Source organism: Chenopodium quinoa, unplaced genomic scaffold (genome assembly GCF_001683475.1).
Source record: "Chenopodium quinoa cultivar QQ74 unplaced genomic scaffold, ASM168347v1, whole genome shotgun sequence".
Taxonomy (NCBI): domain Eukaryota; kingdom Viridiplantae; phylum Streptophyta; class Magnoliopsida; order Caryophyllales; family Amaranthaceae; genus Chenopodium; species Chenopodium quinoa.
The window spans coordinates 1,021,283-1,041,162 of record NW_018744835.1 but is presented as its reverse complement, the minus strand read 5'-3'; the positions used below and the strand labels follow the sequence as shown (position 1 = coordinate 1,041,162).

The window sequence follows — 19,880 nt, the reverse complement described above, 5'->3', positions numbered from 1 at the left end:
AGTGAGACCAATATATGTAACCGTTGTGGAGTAAAAGGTCATTGGTCTCGGGTTTGTAGAACTCCAAAGCATCTTGTAGAATTTTACCACGAATCATTGAAGAAAGGAAAGAAAGTTTAGGCAAACCTTGTTCTTAAAGATGGTGAAGGTGATTTTGATTTTGGCAATGCAAATCATTTCGAAGTTGCTGATTTCCTTACTTCCCCGGAAGGGAATAATTTAGATTTTGGCAGTACAACTCATTTAGAAGTTGTTGATTTCTTCACTGCCCCAGAAGGGAATAATTAAATTTATATTAATTTGTGTCAGTTTTAAGTATTAGACTTAATCTAGTGATTTACTTAAGTTAATTTCTATGGTTGTAATAAGGACTTTATATGCTTTATGAATTTATGAACTATTTGGGTGTTTTTATTGATTTATTATTTCATAATCATTAATTTTATGCTTAATATTTTGACTTGTTTTTTATTTCATGAAGAACATGGATCCTACTCAAGTTCAATTTGCTATGAATGGTGAAAAATTATGTCTTGCTGATAGTGCAACTACTCATACAATACTTAAGAATAAAAAATATTTCTCTTATTTGATGATGAAAAGAATTAATGTGAGTACCATTTCGGGTAGTACAAATATCATTGAAGGCTCCGGAAGAGCCAACATAAATTGTCTTGGGGAACTGAAATTAAAATAATTGATGCATTATATTCCCCATTATCTCAAAGAAATTTATTAAGTCTTAAAGATATTCGCAACAATGGTTATCATATTGAGACAATCAATGAAGAAAATAATGAATTCCTTCAAATCACAAATATAACTCAAGGCACAAAACACATCTTGGAGAAATTCCCTACATTCTCCACTGGTTTGTACTACACGAAAATCAATACCATTATATTGAAACTCATGCTATAGTAAACCAGAAGTCTACTGATAACTTTGTTGTTTGGCATGACCGGTTAGGCCATCCTGGTTCAATAATGATGCGAAAAATGATTGAGAATTCATGTGAACATTCTTTGAAGAGCCATCAGATTCTTCATAATAATCTTTCATGTGCTGCTTGCTTGGAAGGCAAGTTGATAATTCACCCATCACCAGCTAAGATAAATTTTGAATCAATTAGTTTTCTGGAACGTATACAAGGAGACATTTGTGGGCCCATACATCCCCCATGTGGACCATTTAGATATTTTATGGTTTTAATCGATGCATCGACTAGATGGTCACGTGTGTCCTTGTTATCAACTCGTAACCTGGCGTTTGCGAGATTACTTGCCCAATTGATTAAGTTACGGGCACATTTTCCAGATACTTCTATTAAGACTATTCGTCTTGATAATACTGGTGAATTTACTTCTCAAGCTTTCAATGATTATTGCATGTCCATTGGGATAAATGTTGAACATCCTGTAGCACATGTTCATACACAAAATGGTCTGGCAGAGTCATTAATTAAACGTCTTCAGTTAATTGCTAGATTATTGCTTATGAAATCCAATACCCCAATTTCTGCATGGGGACATGCTACATTACATGCAATAGCACTAATTCGCATCAGGCCAAATATTTTCCATTAAGAATTTTTGGATATGCGGTTTATGTCCCAATAGCTCCACCACAACGCTCTAAGATGGGTCCTCAAAGGAGGTTGGGAATATATGTTGGATTTGAATCCCCATCAATAATTAAATATCTTGAGCCTACAACAGGGGATTTATTTACGGCTCGTGTTGCAGATTGTCATTTTAACGAGTCACTTTTCCCAACATCAGGGGGAGAAAAAATAGAGCCGGAAAAGGAAATTAAATGGAATGAATTTTCATTATCCTATCTTGATCCTCGAACTAAACAATGTGAACTGGAAGTTCAAAAGATAATTCATTTACAAAGTTTAGCAAATCAATTGCCAGACTCGTTTGCTGACCCCAAAAGAGTGACTAAATCACATATTCCAGCTGTAAATGCTCCATTTAAAATAGATGTGCCGGAAGGACAAAATAAATTTGCTAATGAGTCTAACCACGTCAGAAACGTGGAAGACCAATAGGTTCCAAAGATAAGAATCCTCGGAAAAGAAAAGGAGCAATGATTGATGATGGTCAAATTGAAGAAATTTTTTTTGAATGATCTCTAGAAGAGACTTTAGACATGATACAAGAAGAAATTCAGGTACCTGATAAATGAAGAAATTTTAACTAATTATATCATGTTTGGAATTACATGAAACCGAAATCAAATCGACGTCGATGATGTATTTGCATGCAACGTAGCATTAGATGTTATGGTTAATAATGAGGATCATGAACCAAAATCCATTGAAGAATGTAGACAAAGAAATGATTGGCCAAAATGGGAAGAAGCAATTGAAGCAAAATTAAAATTTCTTGGAAAAAGAGAAGTATTTGGACCTGTAGTTCGTACACCTGAAGGTGTAAAGCTAGTGAGATATAAATGGGTCTTTGTGCGAAAGAGAAATGAAAAGGGTGAAGTTGTAAGATATAAGGCACGATTAGTTGCACAAGGATTCTCACAAATACCTGGTATTGATTATGAGGAGACATACTCTCTTGTAGTGGATGCAACTACTTTTAGATTTCTAATTAGTCTGGTAATAAGAGAAGGACTAGACTTACATTTGATGGATGTAGTCACAGCTTATTTATATGGCCCACTGGATAATGACATTTATATTAAACTCCCAGAAGGTTTTAAGCTGCCAAAAGCAGCAAAGTCTAGTTCTCGAGAACATTATTTATGTATTAAACTGAACAAATCTCTTTATGGATCGAAACAATCTGGGCGTATGTGGTATAACCGTCTAAGTGAGTATTTGTTAAAAGAAGGTTATAAGAATGATCCTATCGGCCCATGTATTTTTATAAAGAAATTTGGATCAGGATTTGTTATAATTGCAATGTATGTTGATGATTTGAATATCATTGGAACTCCTGAAGAGATTTCGGTGACTGTCGATTGTTTAAAGAAAGACTTTGAAATGAAATATCTTGAAAAGACAAAATTTTTCTTGGGGTAACAAATAGAGCACCTAGATGATGGAATCCTTGAGCATCAATCAACATACATAGAAAAAGTTCTTAAAAGATTTTTTATGGATACAACACATCCATTGAGCAGCCCTATGGTTGTAAGATCACTTGATGAAGAGAAGGATCCTTTCCGACCTTGGGAAAATGATGAAGAAATTCTTGGTCCTGAAGTACCATACCTTAGTGTAATTGGAGCACTAATGTACCTTGCAAGTCATACACGACCTGACATATCATTTTCAGTTAATTTATTAGCAAGGTTTAGTTCATGTCCAATCCGAAGGCATTGGAATGGGATTAAACATATACTTCGTTACCGTCAAGGTACAAAGGATATGGGTTTAATCTTTCCTAATTGTCCAAAGAAAATTTGATTGGTTTTGCAGATGTAGGTTATTTATCTAATCCACATAATACTCGATCACAAACTGGATATGTGTTCACATATGGTGGTATTGCCATTTCTTGGCATTCCATGAAACAAAACATTGCAGCTACTTCTTCCAATCATTCTGAGATTTTAGCAATTCACGAGGCTAGCTAGTCGTGAATGTGTATGGCTAAGGTCGGTAATTTAACATATAAAAGAAGTTTGTGGTTTATCATCCGAGAAAGAGGCACCGACAATTCTATATGAGGATAATGCAGCTTGTATTGCTCAACTTAAGGAAGGATACACCAAAGGTGACAGAACAAAGCACATCTCACCCAAATTTTTCTTCAATCATGATCTTCAGAAGAATAGAGATATAAATGTTTTGTAGATTCGTTCATGTGAGAATTTAGCAGACTTATTTACTAAGGCTCTTCTAACTGCAACATTTAAAAAGCTAGTTTATCAGATTGGATTGTCTCGTCTCAAAGATCTCCAGTGATATAATAATGAGGGGGAGTAACTGCGCGCTACACTCTTTTTCCCTTATCCATGGTTTTTTCTCACAGGGTTTTTCCTGAAAATGTTTTAAATGAGGCAGCATATAAGCGCATTAAATCTCTCTTAGATAATGGGCATGCTAGGGGTAGTGTTACAAAATAATAATTGTGTATGCCCATTATATCTTGTAACTCCCTCAATAATATGACTACCTTTGTAACTTCCTTGTAACCCCCATATGTCATTAGCTCACATGGTAATCCCCACATGAATGGACTCTTTATTGTCCATATAGGTTACATTGTTCACATCGTGTATATATATAGATGGTATAATGAAATGGATGAAGACAACAACAAGGATTTACCATCTACATCTCTCTCTAATATTCTCCCTTTCCCCTTATTTTCATAACATGGATATATTTGTAATAACTAATGTAATTTAGTTTTTTTTTTTTTTTTTTTTTTTTTTTTTTTTTTTTTTTTTTTTTTTTTGAAAGAAAGAAAGATAGTTACCCGTGTTATTAAGTTAAATCCAATTCCGCCAAAGTGGTGAAGCTTTGGGGAAAGGAACTCAAAGTAACATGTTTCACATTACAATCGGTGTCCCTTCTCGCAGCAAGATGGGCAACAATATTGCAATTTCGCTTAACATGAGAAAAAGAATAGGCATCAAAATATAAACTATCTTTCCGAAGATCATCAAAAATTACACTAGTAGGAGCTTGACCACCATCATCTGATCGAATAGCTTGCACAAAGTTTATTGCATCTGACTCCACCCACACTCTTGTAAAATCCAGTCTTCGAGCCAATTGGAAGGCATAACGAACATCTAACGCTTCAGCACATTCCAGAGTAGTAGCATAATTTAGGCCCTATTCTTTTGAGCTTATGGGCAGAGCAGAGCAGGGCAGATCAGAGCAGAGCATATTTCAGCAGAGCAGAACAAATTTCAGCAAAGCAGAGCAGAGCAAAGCAGAGCAGGGCAGATTTCAGCATTATTATTATACTACCACTACTACTACTACTTCTTTTTTTTAAATATTATTATTATCATTATTATTAATATTATTATTAGTATTATTACTATTATTATTATTACTATTATTATTATTATCATCGCATTATTATCATTATTATTATTATTATTATTATTATTATTATTATTATTTAAATTTAATATTATTATTATTATTTGATTTTTTTTTTAGATTTTTTTACTCTTTTTATAACATTAGAAAATGTGTTAAATAATATAAAATATTATTTATTATCATTAAATATTAGTTATTATTATCAATTAATATTATATATTAATTATTATTATTAAATATTTATTATTATTATTATTATCTATAAATATTAGTTATTATTATTAAATATTAATAATAATAATAATTATTTTATTAAATATTAATTATTATTATTTTTAAGCGGAGCAGGGTAGAGTAGAGCAGAACAGATTTCAGCAAAGCAGAGTAGAACAGAGCAGAGCAGCTCAAAAGAACAGGGCCTTAGTTTAGTTATATGATTAACCGGACAAGCTTAATTGAATAAGTTTAAATCGAATAAGTTTAAATCGAATAATCCAATTGACGAAAATGCACCGCAATATAGAAGGTAATTACCAAAATAGCCTTCCTCATTTCAGTTATTTGATTTTGATTGGTGATGAACCTCCATAAAATTGAACTAAACGTGCTGCAAAACCACACTCTTCTCTTGTGTGAGGGAAGAACAACGAATTCAATTCTCCAATAAACTTCCAAAAAGAACAATCTATCCTTCAAATTTTTTTTTAAAAAATAAACAAGAACAATTTAGACAGCAAAAAGAAAAAAAATGGCAGCTATTTCAGAACTCAAAATTTTCTCACCAATCTTCAACAATTCAAACACTCAAACTCATCAGTATTGTAATTTCCCTTACACCCTCAAATTCCAAACTGAAAATTTCCACTCAAAACCCCCTTTTTTCAGAAGCTCAAATCTTGCTTCAAGAACCCAACAATGGCGGCCATGTTTGGTTGCAGAAGTTGCTGATTTCCCACCTTCTGATGATTCTGAACAAAACCCAGATGAAGAAACTGCTTCTACTGCTGCTGCTGTTGCTGCTGAAGAGAAGAAAGATCGAAGAAAGGCAGTCAGAATTGCTTGGGAGAAGCTTGTTCGTTGGTCTCGTTCCTTGCGTTCTAAGTCTAAACCTGATGTTCTTCAACGCACTCAAAAGGTTCTTTTTCTTTTATTGTTTTCAATTATTTAGGGTTATTTTGTTGTATTCAATTTAATGTTGTATTATATTTGCATTGGTAATGTTCAGTTTTTGAATTGGGGTTGAAGCTTTATTGTAGAGGTAGCAATTTGTGGGTTTGATTTGGTTAATGATATGATGCAAAGATTACTGTAGTTGATAATTTTTGTGGTGAAGTTCTGTCCTGTTTTGTAATCTTGGTTGAGTTTATGGTGATTTTTGATTTTGGGTGTATAAGGAGTCGCAAAGGGCAATGATGTAGACGAGATTAATCTGAATTCTTGGGTTTGGGTTGTACCACCTCAAAGACTTTAACCGAGTTAGAAATTCAGTAGTTTCCTTTCATAAGAGTTGTAGTATAGTTACCTAGTATTCTTTAGTAGTTTATTGTTGATGGTGTCATTTATTTACTTAATTTTTCATTTGTAAATACCAGATTTCATAATTTTTTAAGTAAATTATCCATTGAAAATATTTTTATTGGATCATAAGACCAGATATTTTGTTTCTACATGGTTATTTGGCATCCTGCTTTAAAATAATACTACTATATTAACTTGGACACCTCTTGATTTGATTTCTCCTCTGGCATTGGAACATATTCAGCACCTGATTGTTACTTCTGAAACCATTATTGTTTAAGTTGAAGCTTGGATAAGTTCAATTAACTTGAATATCGTATATAAAGAAAATTTTCTTCGTGGCAACAATTGATACCATCTCCTCCTTAGTTACTCTAAATCATTGGTTTTTCCCTTGTAGTTTGACTTGTATCTAAAGTGCTAATCAGTCTGGGTTTGTTTCTTTTGCATGTTGATAATGTCAAAAATTATATATGTGGTTGATTCTTGTCAATAACGTTCTTTTGTTTGGTCTCACCTGCAATCTATGCTGCAATTCTTTTTAACTTATTATTTAGTATTGCCTTATTTATAGGTAGTGGTGCTTGGAGGTGGCTCATTTGGTACAGCTATGGCAGCTCATGTTGCAAATAGAAAAGCAGAAATGGAAGTCAGTATGCTCGTACGTGATCCTCATGTTTGTCAATCTATTAATCAAAACCATCTCAATTGGTAAAGCCTTGACTTGATTCGCTCAAAGACTTGGCTCTCCACAGGGATATTTTGTATTCAACCTTTTCATGGTTTCATTGCAGTAAATACTTTCCAAATCATAAGCTACCAGAAAATCTTATTGCCACAACTGATGCCAAGTATGCTCTGCAAGGTGCTGATTTCTGCCTTCATGCTGTACCAGTGCAGGTTTCCAATCTTTTATCCATTAGTTTGTTATGGCCTCTTTTTCTTAGTAAACTTGTATGCCGTGTTCATTTGTGTTTCATTGAAGAGTGAGAATGCATGTTCTATGTCTTCTTACTCTGCTGTGCACATGTGGCCTAATCGGCCATTGTTTTTCAATCTTTTGCAGTTTACTGCTGCTTTTCTTGAAAGCATTGTGGATTATGTTGATCCCGGCTTGCCATTCATTTCACTTAGCAAAGGTTTGGAGCTTAATACACTACGGATGATGTCTCAAATCATTCCGCAGGCATTAAAAAATCCTCGCCAACCTTTTGTTGCATTATCAGGGCCTTCATTTGCATCGGAATTGATGAGCAAACTGCCAACAGGTCCCTTGTGTTTCTGACTAAAAGTGTTAGCATATCAAATTGCTTCAATCGTGTCATTATTTCTCCATACTTTTCCACTTATGCTAAGTTTTAATCTTACAGCCCTAGTAGTTGCTTCAAGGGACAAGAAATTGGCGAATCAAGTTCAGCAGCTTCTAGCTTCTGAAAGGCTAAGAATCAACACTTCAAGGTATATTTCACCCTTTTGTAAGAAACTGCAATAAGAGGCTAATCGGGAATCTATTACTTCCTCCGTTACACTAAAATTGCAACACTTTGACAAAAAATGTGAGAGCTTTTTTGTGAACCCCCCAACCTCATTTAATTAAGATCAAGTTGATATGTTGTATGTAGCATACTTTTGTAGTCTTTGTAGATTTTCATGATTAGCAAGGTTTAAGCGAAATTGACAATGTTTTATCATTTCTTACGCTATCTATAAATTAGTGTTTGCATACTTTAATGAAGCTTCTCATCCCAAATATATATTGCTCCGTTTGCACTTTGTTATTCATATTGTGGCAAGTCACATATTCCAGAGGGAAAATATTTTGGGACTGAGAAAGTATGATGAAGTTGCAAAGGTAATGGTGAAATGGATCTTGGCCTTTTATAGATCTGTGGTTATAGAGATTTTCAATTTCTTGTATTCTCACTTCTCAGCTTGCTTACCTTACTCAACTCATAAGCTCTGATGCTTCAGTGATGTTACAGGGGTTGAAATTGCTGGTGCACTGAAAAATGTTCTGGCTATAGCAGCTGGAATTGTGGAGGGGATGGATCTGGGCAATAATTCCATGGCTGCTCTTGTTGCTCAAGGTTGCTCAGAAATTCGTTGGTTAGCTAAAAAGGTATAGAGTCGTTGAGTTCTTTTCATCAGCCATTTTATATTTAAGATGTCCATGTTTCTCTGTGGAAATATGGTAGTTTTTAGAAGAAAATGAACGTTGCAAGTTTTAGCACTAGTTGCACTGAAAACAGAAAGCAAGTTTTTCTTCACTCACAAAATCTGCCTGTTGATCCTTAAAAAGTTTTGTTTTGTTCCTCATATCCTGCCTCTATTATTGGCCTTTTCTCCAACGTGAATGGAGAGGAAATCTTCAACTTATGGTAGTTCTTAAACCAAAAACAAGCTGGCATTTTCAAGCACTTGTAGCTATAAATTTGTATAAAACGCATACTTTTTAAATCAGGAATTGTGCCATATGCTCCTGGCAAAAAATGGTTTTGATACTTCCTCATGCCCTGACCCTGCTTTGGTTCTCTCTCTTTTCTTGGATGATGTGGCTTGACAGGGCAATGCATCCAATCTTCAACTTACGCTCCTTTCATCTTCTGCAATGTAGATGGGCGCCAAGTCTGCAACACTTACAGGGCTATCAGGAACTGGAGACATTATGCTTACATGCTTTGTTAAACTTTCAAGAAATAGGACAGTTGGAGTTCGTCTTGGGTCAGGGGAGAGACTTGAAGATATACTGAGCTCAATGAATCAGGTGCGAAACCAGCATCTTCCGCTATGTCTTTTCAAGAATTTTGTGCATTTTGATTCTCATCCTTGAAGAATCTTTCATTATTCAGGTTGCTGAAGGTGTTGCTACAGCTGGAGCTGTCATTGCTTTGGCCCAAAAATATAAAGTCAAGATGCCAGTTTTGACAGCAGTAGCCAGAATAATCGACAATGAGTTGACTCCTCAAGCAGCTGTTCTTGAACTGATGAACCTACCTCAGGTAACTGAACATTTTATTAATATTATCATTTGTTTGGATGTCACTTCTCCTCTGCAGCTAGGCTATTGACATTTTTGGTTAGTTTTGATTCTGCCTATGCACATGATCTGTTTAGTTATATACAGCCATAAACTTCCACTCCTTGTTATATATAATACTTTGTTCATAATATTCACAGATCTCTTCTCCCTTTTGCCGGCCCTTATTTTGTTTATTGCAAACCTGCTCTCTCTGCGCTATTTCTCTGAAATACAAATTTTATCTATATGGGAAACCAGGAAAGCATTAATGGGATATATATCAGCCACCAAAGTTGACCAGTGCAAATCCAAATTTAAGAAAAAAATAAAAATCATTTATGATTCTGATGCTTGACTTAGTAATATTGAAAGATGCACAGTCTAGGGGAACACCTTTGAGAGTCAAATTGGATTGGACTTCGGTTTGATTGTAATTTGATGGAGGAAATGTGATTTCATTGTTTAGCTAGCTTTTTCTGGGAGGGCTTCATCATGATTAAGGGGTCGTTTGGTTGACATGGGAAACAAATTCCCATAGGAATTGTTATTTCATGGGAAATTATTCCCCTAATGAAATATTTCTCTAATGAAATTCCTAGGAATTTCCATAACTTGTTTGGTTGGCAATGTGGGAATTATAAATTCCCATGAATATCAATTGACCAAGGGGGGGCTAGGGAATTTACTTCTCATGTTTTGTGGGAAGTTGAAATTCCCATGAATTTCTATTTCCTCCATTAATAGTCTCTTTTCTGAGGCTCCTATCCTTGCTAGAGATGTGCAATGTTACCAGTATGTAAGTCCAAATTTAGGAGATGTCCTTAGGCTTCCTTCATACTACTCATCTTTTATTGTTTCGTCACCATCCTCTCTTTCACTTTTGGGATTGGGACAGAAGTCTGTCACGCATGATCCTAATGACAGGACTGTTACTAGGTTCTGTTGTGGCTCTATCAAATTCTATAACTCTGGAAGGATTTGTGGGATACTCTTTTAGCACTTTGCTTAAGGGTGTTTATGAATTAGATGTCGAAGGCTGAACACTTCGGTGCTGCCAAATTGAAAGGACTCGCCCTTATGTTGGCGTTCCACTGGCTAAATAAACAAGTACCTACAAGTACAAAGGTACACTCATTTGCTATATAAACATCCTCAACATCGTAAAAATTAGACTTAACACAATGACTATATTGGTCCTTTTGTAAAATCATGATCATAATATTGAGGGGTTGGGAGTCTTAGGACAATGTGACAACTAGTTCTAAGCAGAGGGAGTTAAGTCATCCTTTATTTCTTATAGAGGAGCTCATTGCTTGCGACGCATCTCATAGTCTCATGTGAACTTGCCAGTGAATCTCTCCAATTGATTGTGAAAAATTTTGAACCTGTCTCCACACTTTCCATCATTTATGGGTTGTGCACCAAAAATAGCAACAAAAATGGCCTACTTGGACTTGTTTTAGTTACTGCAGTTTCTATAATATGGTCAGTTGTCTTTAACTACTGAGTTCATTGCAGGTCGAGGAAGTATGAAGCCCATGAGCTGATTTTTTTTGTTGAAGCCTATTTTCTTCCTGGGGCAAAAGAGCTTTGTGATTCCATTGTAGTTCTGCTCCTTGCTCCAGGATTTTTTACTCGTAAGTGCAGTGAACATATTGATACAATTACCAGCTTAATTAGAGAGAAACTCAGGAACCTACAGTGATGAACAAATTTTTAGTAGAAGACATTACAGAGTTTTGTAGTGTTGAACTATCCAATTGTATACTCCATTTATGTATCATTCAAATCAGAGATTCTTAAGTAATAGTTGCAATGCTATGTTCAATCTTTCGGGTTGGTGTACTGCAAACTGGATAGTATGTGTTTTTCCCTGCTTAATACGAAGTATTCCTGTACTATTGTGAACAATGCTAGATTACTAGCATCCAGATTCTTTAGGAAAAATTTAAGATTAAACTGTTTGTCTGTTTTCATTGCCGATAAAGGTTTATATTCCGTAATAGCAAACTTAAGTGTATGGCTGGCAATGTTATTCATGCATGTAATTGTATTTGTATGTAGAAAGAGCAATAAAAGACAATGATGTAAATATAAAATTTAATTCTCATGTACTCGTATTTGTATTCTTTCTTTTTGGAATTTAGTTACAAGAATTAGTTTTGCTAGGGCTTGTCCTCAATTATCTTCGTTTATTTTTAACCTTACCTAGCTACAAGATTTGATCCCTCATCAGAAATAAAAAATTTCAGATAAAAAAAATATATTTATACTTCATATTTTAAATTAGACGTAAGAAGACAGAACACAGGAGAGTTGAAAAAAATAGAAAAAGAAAAACAAGCAAATTTGCTGTTTCTGATCAACACTTGCTGCGCATTTAGATCTCCTGTAATTGTCAAATGATCCATCAATTACATATAACCAGAATCAAGTAATCTACATTGTTTCCACATAATATCAGGCAACACCTTTTGCTAAGTCGAAATTTTGAAAAAAATGTCTTCAGTTTCTATAGTAATCTAACTCCAAATTGTCAGGTGTTCATCCTTTTACTTAATTGAATATGGAACAGAAAGATAACATAAAGAACTAGAAAACCTGCCCTGCTGGCTGCTGCTTCTTGTTACAGCACACAGTAGAACGAACATCACTGAATTGCTTCGTGGCACTACCAAAGGCTGTATAAGCGATGCAAGAACAGTTAGGGAAAATCCGAAAATGTAACCAAGTCAGCCATGGTCTCTGTGAGGTTCAATACTGCAGCATTGTTGTTCTCTGAAAGGACATGCGGGTGCGAGTGAAGCTTTGGCTACAAGACTGAGAATCAAGCTATTGCACACCGCTCAATTTAGCCCAATCCACAAACTGCATACCACCGTAGATATTGTTGGCAAATCGCACACCAACTGTAAAAGCCATTGCAACAGGAGGAACTTTCTTCGCCAATGGTGATGTTTCAACTACACGCTCCAATCCATTTACAATCTGGTAACGTGTATTAGAGGAGATTGCCAGAAAAACACCTGTTTCCAAAAGCAAAAGCAACATTACAGTAGAAAGGACACAATATATTGTCATGAAGCACACATAATTTTAATTATATCAAACAGTTAAGACTTTTAATAAAGCACAACATAAACATTGCAAGTGAAATATTCTTGACATAAAGAAGGAACAAGCATGACAGATCAGGACACGCACTAGTTGCTAAAGCATGTCCTACTTAAGAAAAATAAAAAATCAACCACATTGCCAACACTCAACATCTTCTGAAGATATTTCAGCTACACAGGATAAAATTTCTAGTTTAAGTCTTGGTGCATGAAGATGGAAAAAAGATGTGGTTAACCAAGTTTTACCAGAAAGGTCATTAGATGAGAAAAGAATTATCAATTGGTACAACCCTGAAATTTACCATTCCCTTCAATAGAAACAAATCCTTTCTTCCTTTAGTTGGAAAATAGTAGCACACTCAATTAACTTCAGTACTGATCATGGGGGAGCGGTGTAAGCTGAGAAGGACAAGAACCCAATGATCTCAGGAAATTTGGATTAGAATCCTGAAACTTGCCACTACATGTCCTTGATGGCGCTAGACTTTTCTAATACATAGACACTACTTGATCTCACGGCATGTCCTTGATGGCACTGGACTTTTCATATATATGGAGACATCTTTCCCACAAATTATGTTGTTTTTTTTTTTTGGGTACAAACCACAAATTCTGTTGATATATATTCTAAGGTCCCAATTTTTTTTTTTCCCCCACTTAGAAGCTTTGATAAAATTCTCTATTGGCAGCGGTTTCTCAAACTAGATGACTATCATGATCTCGTAGCTAGTAAAGATCATTGGCCAAGGTCTCTTGTCTTTTTCAAGTTTCGAAATTTTATTTCTAGTAATCCCATCAATTATCAATGAATTGCCTTGCATTTAATAAGGGAGGAAATGTGAAACTAGTCTTGGCAAGCTACTGATTGCACCATCTACTTTGGCCTCAAACGGAACTGTGAATTGAACTCAAAGCCAAAGCTTACGCAAAATATTGTAAGCAAGCACCATCATACTGGATACTGACTTTTGAACAAATAGGGATACCAAAACAGTCGTGTGATCAAAGCCAAACAAAACAGAAAGCAGAAAAGCATAAGATACTAATTTAATGTCAAAATATTGAGAAGAAATAACAAGTATAAAAGGGAGACATAAAGGTCTATCATAAGAAGACAGTTCCACGCACTTCACAGCAGTAAAGTGCAAAACATATTCAAACGTACCCCAGAGTGCAGCACTTTTTACAAGTGGGGGAACAGGTACATCATCATCAGACTTCTTAATCTTCCTGTCAAAGAAAAAAAAATTGATATTAAGCAATTTCAATACACAAATCTAATGTCAAAATTAAAGTAACATGGAAAATACATGTACGTTTACAAGCAATTGACAATCAGAAACCCCAGAAGCATGTTCGGGGGGGTGGGGGGGGGGGGGTGGGGGGTGTGGTGGAGATGAGTATGCCATCAGACAGCCAGGGAAGTTTCTAGCAAGTACAGCTAACTTACAAAAAAGGTTCTAATGTACTTAGCTGCATATTGGCTTATCTGAACATTAAGCAGTATCTCCAACTCAAATTTGATTCAAACTTTAGAAGCACTAGATGTTTTTCACCATTGCTTCCTAAGTACTTTAAGTCTTCCACAAATGCTTTAAATCTGACTTCATATACATCCAGTCAATGGTCAAACTTATTAGCTACTTAGTTTACAAAAGCATTGTCAATTGCAACATATTCTATGGTTCCCCAAGAGCTAACTCTCCCAGAAATTAGAAATAATGTGCAGAGCTTTTAGAAAAAAATATTTGGTAAGGTTTTTTGAAAACAAAAGAAAGTAAAGACTGTAGTTCATCCATCGTTTACTGAACCACATAAACTCATTCTATATTCATCTAACAATAGGGGAAAAAAATATTTACCAAAGCTGTTATCAACAGATATAGAAACTTGTTGCTATGCAGCCATGTGTTAATTGACCATTTTTACTTACTTTAATTACAATTAGAGTAACTACAATGAATTCAGGGCTAGATGATACAATTACTTCATAACATGATGTGAGATGACAAGCAAAATGTAATGCCAGGTTCTTAGAAAATTACCGTTTAGCAGTCATGATCATATTCGCAATGCCCTGTCCAACAATTCCACATCCAAATCCAACAGCCCCATATAATACACCCTGCATGTCAAAATTGTAAATTTACATTAATTTATCAATAAAGTATTTTCAATCAAATGTGATTTTACAGTTGACTACTTTCTTGATGAAGCTTCAACCAATCATCATTCACCATAACATTATACTTATTGATCAAATCCTACACTATCTACTTGTCTAGACCATTTTCTTTTTTAATGCATGGAAAAATGTATGTAACTCTTGTTGGGAGGTTTGAAGAGTCTTTTGGCTCAGGATTTTCTTACAAGACCATCATGCAACCTGAGGGAGCTTGGATGACGGGGAAGGCAAGGATCATTTGTACCCTAGGAATGGGAGCATTGAATAAAACGCTAAAAGTTGATATGTTTAGTTTCCATCTGTTATTTCCCTCGTCTTAGAAGCAAAGTTGATATGTTTATCTTAAAAAAATTTATGCCTAATAAAACATGTCACAAGGGGGCACATAATTTACATGCATTAAGATAAAAATAATAATTTAGATAAATTTCCATAAAAGGTTTGGAATAGATATATCATATATGGAATGAGAACAGGCAGTGTAATTGTAGAATTGTAATGGATACAGGGACCAACTAGCATCCCTAAGGTAAAGTTGCTCTGTTACGTAAGGACACGCAAGCTACTAAGTTATGTGTTATACACTAGCTTTTTCTTAAAAAAACTAATACAAACCAAGTCATACCTTGTAGAAGTATGATGCAGTTCTTTGCTTTACTGAAAATCTGCATCCTGGTCTTTCAGCTTCAAAGACGCTGCAATTCCAACATGTAAATGTTTAGCTTCTAAAAACAGTGCTACATGCAAACCAAAGAAATAATACACAGCCGGATCCCAATAAATCACTTCGTACAGCCCAAGGAAGAGCAACTAATATTCTGAATGCTGGTAAGTAAATTAGGGGAGGGATAAGGCAACTACAGGAAAGATATCGCCAACGAGTGCTAATGAGAAAGGCAAGGGGGAGAATTTTCAAAATTACTTTAACGTCTTCATTTTAAAATTGAAATGTTCTGCTAAGGGAAGTGAGTGGTGAAATGCCCTCTCCCTCCTCACTTCTTTACAATCCAAACAAAGTGTTATAGCCTACACACATACTTTCTCACTGAAAATGGATATTGGTCCAAGCACCATAGCATCAAAATAGCAATGTTATATCTAGATGTCAGAGAAGATTGATCACAACATTTTTAGTTCCAATTACCTGCTAGGTAGGTTACGACAAGCAAGCTGAAAACGTCCCAGTAAACCTCTTGATACTGTCTGTTGCCCAATACGAACATATGGTGCTAACATACCAACCAAGGCTATGTCGACAACCACACCAACTAGAAGATCTGCAGCGTACAACTCAAACTCATTCCAAAAATCCTTCCCCCTTTTTTGAACTTCAGCAAATGTTGCACAACACGAATCTATAACTATCTGCATCATTCAACACAACCAATAAAATACTCAGAGCATTCCAGATGGGAGTTCATAAATAAATGCACAAATCACCATTTTACACAGCAAAGAAAAATATAGCTTCAAGATTATACACATGGCCATGCAAACAATTCTTTTGAACTTTGAAGCACATAGATCTCTAACATTATACTTATGAAATTAAACACAATGTACAGAATCAAATAAAGATAAAAAACTAGGCTTCACAGAAATTTATACAGCTACGAACATGATAGTGAGTTAGTGACATTGATTACAAGTCTGTTCAGTGTCCACTGCAATTTAAAAAGCAATTAGTGTCCCCATCCCAAAAGATTAAAACGATTGGCACAAATTAGCCACTATCCAAGACATTTATCCTGTATTTATTCCAAATGGGCATGCTAGGGCTCTGTTTAGTTTACCTTATTCTCACTTATTTCAGGTCTGATAAGTTCATATAAGATAAGATATGGGCTAATAACTGCAGCTAATAATTCTTCAAAAAAAAAAAAAAAAAAGGTGCATATAATATAATACAAGGGTTAATAAGTTTTGGGTTGATAAATTCAGTAAGATAATTTAAAGGCTAATAAGTTCAGATAAAATAAGTTCATAATATAAGATAAGTGAAATTCAGGTGAATAGACCACTACCCAATTCATAAAAGTCTCGGTCCTTCTTGGCTCACAAGAATATATTATCAACGTACCTCAGTCCCAACTTTGAATAAGAATGCAGGATCTGCTATCATTCTATTGCGGAGCATTGAACAATGTCTCATCAAAAAGCCAAGTGGCCAAAATAATCCCTGAGTATCAATACAAAATAAAATATGAATAAATATCCATAACTGGAACCAATTTGAAAATTATATCCAATTTGACAAAAGCATGAAACCCAAACGTGTGTCAAAAATAGACATTTCACATTTACATCAATATATCCGGTTTCAAGTAATATTATTAGCATCTGTGCAACACATTTTCCTTCATTGCATAAATTCATCTTTCGTGTAATTGAGAAAAACCCAAATTTATAAAAAGTGACATTTTAACATAAGTTTAGATATTCAAATACAATTCATTTTCAAGCAAATTTCATCTATTTCTCTCCTCGTATTAGAATCAAAATAATAATCAATAAAAGTAATAATTTTCATACTTTCAGAGCTTCACTTTGCCAAAGGAAATCAATTCCAAATTTTTGAAAATGAAAAAACTATACCTGCAACTCTAAGTACCGCATCAGTATAAGTTCTCTTATCCCTGTAGTTTTAGCAGCTTCCAGTATATCCGAGGGAAGAGTCACCCCATGTTTCTCAGTTTCTCGCATCACATCCTCAAATTTCAATAGTGGACCAAATTCCTTTTCATCCTCATCGTCTCCTTCGCCTTTGCCACCACCACCACCACCACCACTGCTGCCATCACCTCCATTTTCTGGTGGAAAATTCCCATTACCGTTTCCAGAATCCTCTACAACCCCATTGTCCTCTAAATCAGACAGTGTTTTTGTAGATTTGTCATTATAGCTTTTCACAAGGAAAACATCAGTATATCGATTTGACAAGGTCAAATTTGTGACTCTTAGAGCATCTTTGGTTTGAGAAAAACCTATAGCCTTACATTCAAGCACAAAATTGCAAGTCCAATGCCTGTTCAAGTTGGTCTCATTCAATGCAGTGCTGTAGTTGTGTGATAGATTCAATAATGAACCAACCGACATTGCTTCTCAATGAACTCTATCATTATTGTAACATAAGAAAGAAATGAAATTATACATAAATATGTAAGAGGATTTTAAAAATATCTAATATCAATAAAAAAGTTGAAATAAGGCCAAGAATCATATACAAAAAAAGAAGTGAAACCTCAAAAACTGTTAAATAGCACAAGAATATCCATCATATACGAAGAATGTAACTTGTCATTGGATAGTTGAAAAGAGGACCAAAATACCAAATGCACACAATTCTCCTCCAAACAAGTCTAGACCAAAGACCCAAATAAGAAACTACATCCTCAACAAAGAATGAAAATATACACTATCTGTCCAAAGATACATTTGTCACAAGGTGTTTGTAATCCCTCCAACCATAATATTTCCTCCATTGAGCATCTCCAATCCAATGGACATCCCCTTTGCTTAATAAAAACACATATTTATCCAATCAACAATCCTTATTCCTAGTTGTGATGGCTAATTTAGTTGGTAAAGTCTTCCGAGGCAATATATAAGACTTGTTATCAAATTCCGTCTATATCAATGCAGAGACGCAAAAAATAATTACTTATTCCACACTATTGATAATTCTCACCCAATTATTACACCCCTAAATGTTTGTGAATAAACAACAAGAATACTATGACTGCATTCAGCTTGTAGTTGAGTAATATTGGATGAAATCACCACCATTTCAATTCATGTGGTGTAGAGTTTAAATACTAAAACCACTAACAATGTTACTTAAATCAAATTTTAACTAGTTAGCTAAACAAAAATTCCTCTCAAATGTTGAATTCCTTCCCTTCTTTTCAAAATGGGAATTATTTCAATTTTCAATCATCTCACAAATCAAAAATTATAATCTTGAAACTAATAGTTTAATTTAAAATTTAAAAAACAAGGGGATGCAATTCAACCACTTTGGGCAATTAAAAATCGAGTCTTCCACCCAAAAATAAAAATAAAAATATATAAATAAATACAAGATACAAGATCATGAATCCATTGCAATGAATTACAAGAATAAGGGCTCTAACATTCACATGAAAACATGAAACATTGGGGGGGGGGGGGGGGAAGCACACATGCTTACAAGAAGCAGAAAACAGAATCATAATCACTGAAAAAAAAAAAAAAAAAGTAGAATCAAAGAACAAAAATGAAAAACTAACCAGTAATCGCGAAGGATCAGAACATTTAGAAGGGAGAAATTTGATGAATTCGAAAGGAGCAGAGAAAAGGGTGGCAACTGGCAATGGAGGAGAGCACGACCGCGGTTGGAGTATAAGCAGCAGTGCAGTGCAGCACTGAGGTTTTTTTGGAATCATTTTTAATTTTTTAATTTTATTTATTTATTTATAATAATTTTTAGGGAAATTATCATTAGTACACCCAAGGTTTGGGCCTTTATCAATAGTATAAACTATTGTTTATCAGCGGTATATTCAAGGTTTTATATCATTATCATCCGTACACCTACCGTTAGACAAACGTTAAAAAAAACGTTAGTTTTGGCTTTTTTAACTTAAAAACTGACACGTGGCGGCCTGTGATTGGTCCAAAAAAATAAAATAGAATAAAATTTTAAAAAAAGTTAAATTAATAAAATAAGATAATTTTTTTAATTTTAAATAATTTTTTTTAAACAACATATAATTTTTTTTTTTTTTTCCGGCAGCCCACCCAGACATCCCAACCCCCTTGTCCCCGGTGCTGGCTAGCCAAACCCTCCTCGCCGGCTGCCGCCCCCTTCCCCAACAACCACCTTGCTGCCCCTCCCCTTTCTCGTAGCCACCATCCTCGAAACCACCCGACTACCCCACAAAACCAACAACACCACCACCCTCCACCAATTCACGAACCCAGCAGCCACCAAAGCAGCCGCCCTTATCACCGCTGCTCCATTTCAACACCCAC

General features: G+C 34.9%; 2 protein-coding genes across 3 annotated transcripts; one reads left to right on the top strand and one right to left on the bottom strand.

Moving 5' to 3' along the window:
* Positions 1 to 5,594: 5,594 nt before the first annotated feature.
* LOC110704449 (glycerol-3-phosphate dehydrogenase [NAD(+)] 2, chloroplastic-like) lies at positions 5,595 to 11,394 on the top strand. Of its 2 annotated transcripts, XM_021882234.1 has the most exons (9): positions 5,602 to 6,164; positions 7,122 to 7,258; positions 7,342 to 7,447; positions 7,614 to 7,815; positions 7,918 to 8,005; positions 8,519 to 8,666; positions 9,162 to 9,311; positions 9,397 to 9,546; positions 11,085 to 11,394. In XM_021882234.1, exons 1-9 carry the CDS (start codon positions 5,778 to 5,780, stop codon positions 11,097 to 11,099), a joined length of 1,383 nt encoding a protein of 460 aa, XP_021737926.1. In that variant the 5' UTR covers positions 5,602 to 5,777; the 3' UTR covers positions 11,100 to 11,394. The 2 variants fall into 2 exon arrangements, with proteins under 2 accessions (XP_021737927.1, XP_021737926.1); XM_021882235.1 differs by lacking the exons at positions 9,397 to 9,546; positions 11,085 to 11,394 and having other exon boundaries at positions 5,595 to 6,164; positions 9,111 to 9,272.
* Positions 11,395 to 11,914: 520 nt separating this feature from the next.
* LOC110704450 (protein RETICULATA-RELATED 1, chloroplastic-like) lies at positions 11,915 to 19,419 on the bottom strand. The gene is made up of 8 exons (XM_021882236.1): positions 19,136 to 19,419; positions 17,463 to 17,979; positions 16,948 to 17,046; positions 16,012 to 16,232; positions 15,493 to 15,562; positions 14,728 to 14,807; positions 13,848 to 13,912; positions 11,915 to 12,592 (listed from the first exon to the last, which is right to left on the bottom strand). Exons 2-8 carry the CDS (start codon positions 17,961 to 17,963, stop codon positions 12,399 to 12,401), a joined length of 1,230 nt encoding a protein of 409 aa, XP_021737928.1. The 5' UTR covers positions 17,964 to 17,979; positions 19,136 to 19,419; the 3' UTR covers positions 11,915 to 12,398.
* Between the last annotated feature and the right edge of the window lie 461 nt (positions 19,420 to 19,880).

What these genes read in the sequence shown, in the direction of transcription:
- LOC110704449 (XM_021882234.1), top strand. Translation starts at nt 5,778, where the DNA reads ATGGCAGCTATTTCAGAACTCAAAATTTTCTCACCAATCTTCAACAAT. An exon ending in TTCTTCAACGCACTCAAAAG is followed by an intron (nt 6,165 to 7,121) that starts GTTCTTTTTCTT and finishes CCTTATTTATAG; the next exon opens with GTAGTGGTGCTTGGAGGTGG. An exon ending in TACTGAGCTCAATGAATCAG is followed by an intron (nt 9,312 to 9,396) that starts GTGCGAAACCAG and finishes TTCATTATTCAG; the next exon opens with GTTGCTGAAGGTGTTGCTAC.
- LOC110704450 (XM_021882236.1), bottom strand. Translation starts at nt 17,963, where the DNA reads ATGTCGGTTGGTTCATTATTGAATCTATCACACAACTACAGCACTGCA. An exon ending in TGTCGTAACCTACCTAGCAG is followed by an intron (nt 15,563 to 16,011) that starts GTAATTGGAACT and finishes TTGGAATTGCAG; the next exon opens with CGTCTTTGAAGCTGAAAGAC. An exon ending in AAAAAGTGCTGCACTCTGGG is followed by an intron (nt 12,593 to 13,847) that starts GTACGTTTGAAT and finishes TTTTGGAAACAG; the next exon opens with GTGTTTTTCTGGCAATCTCC.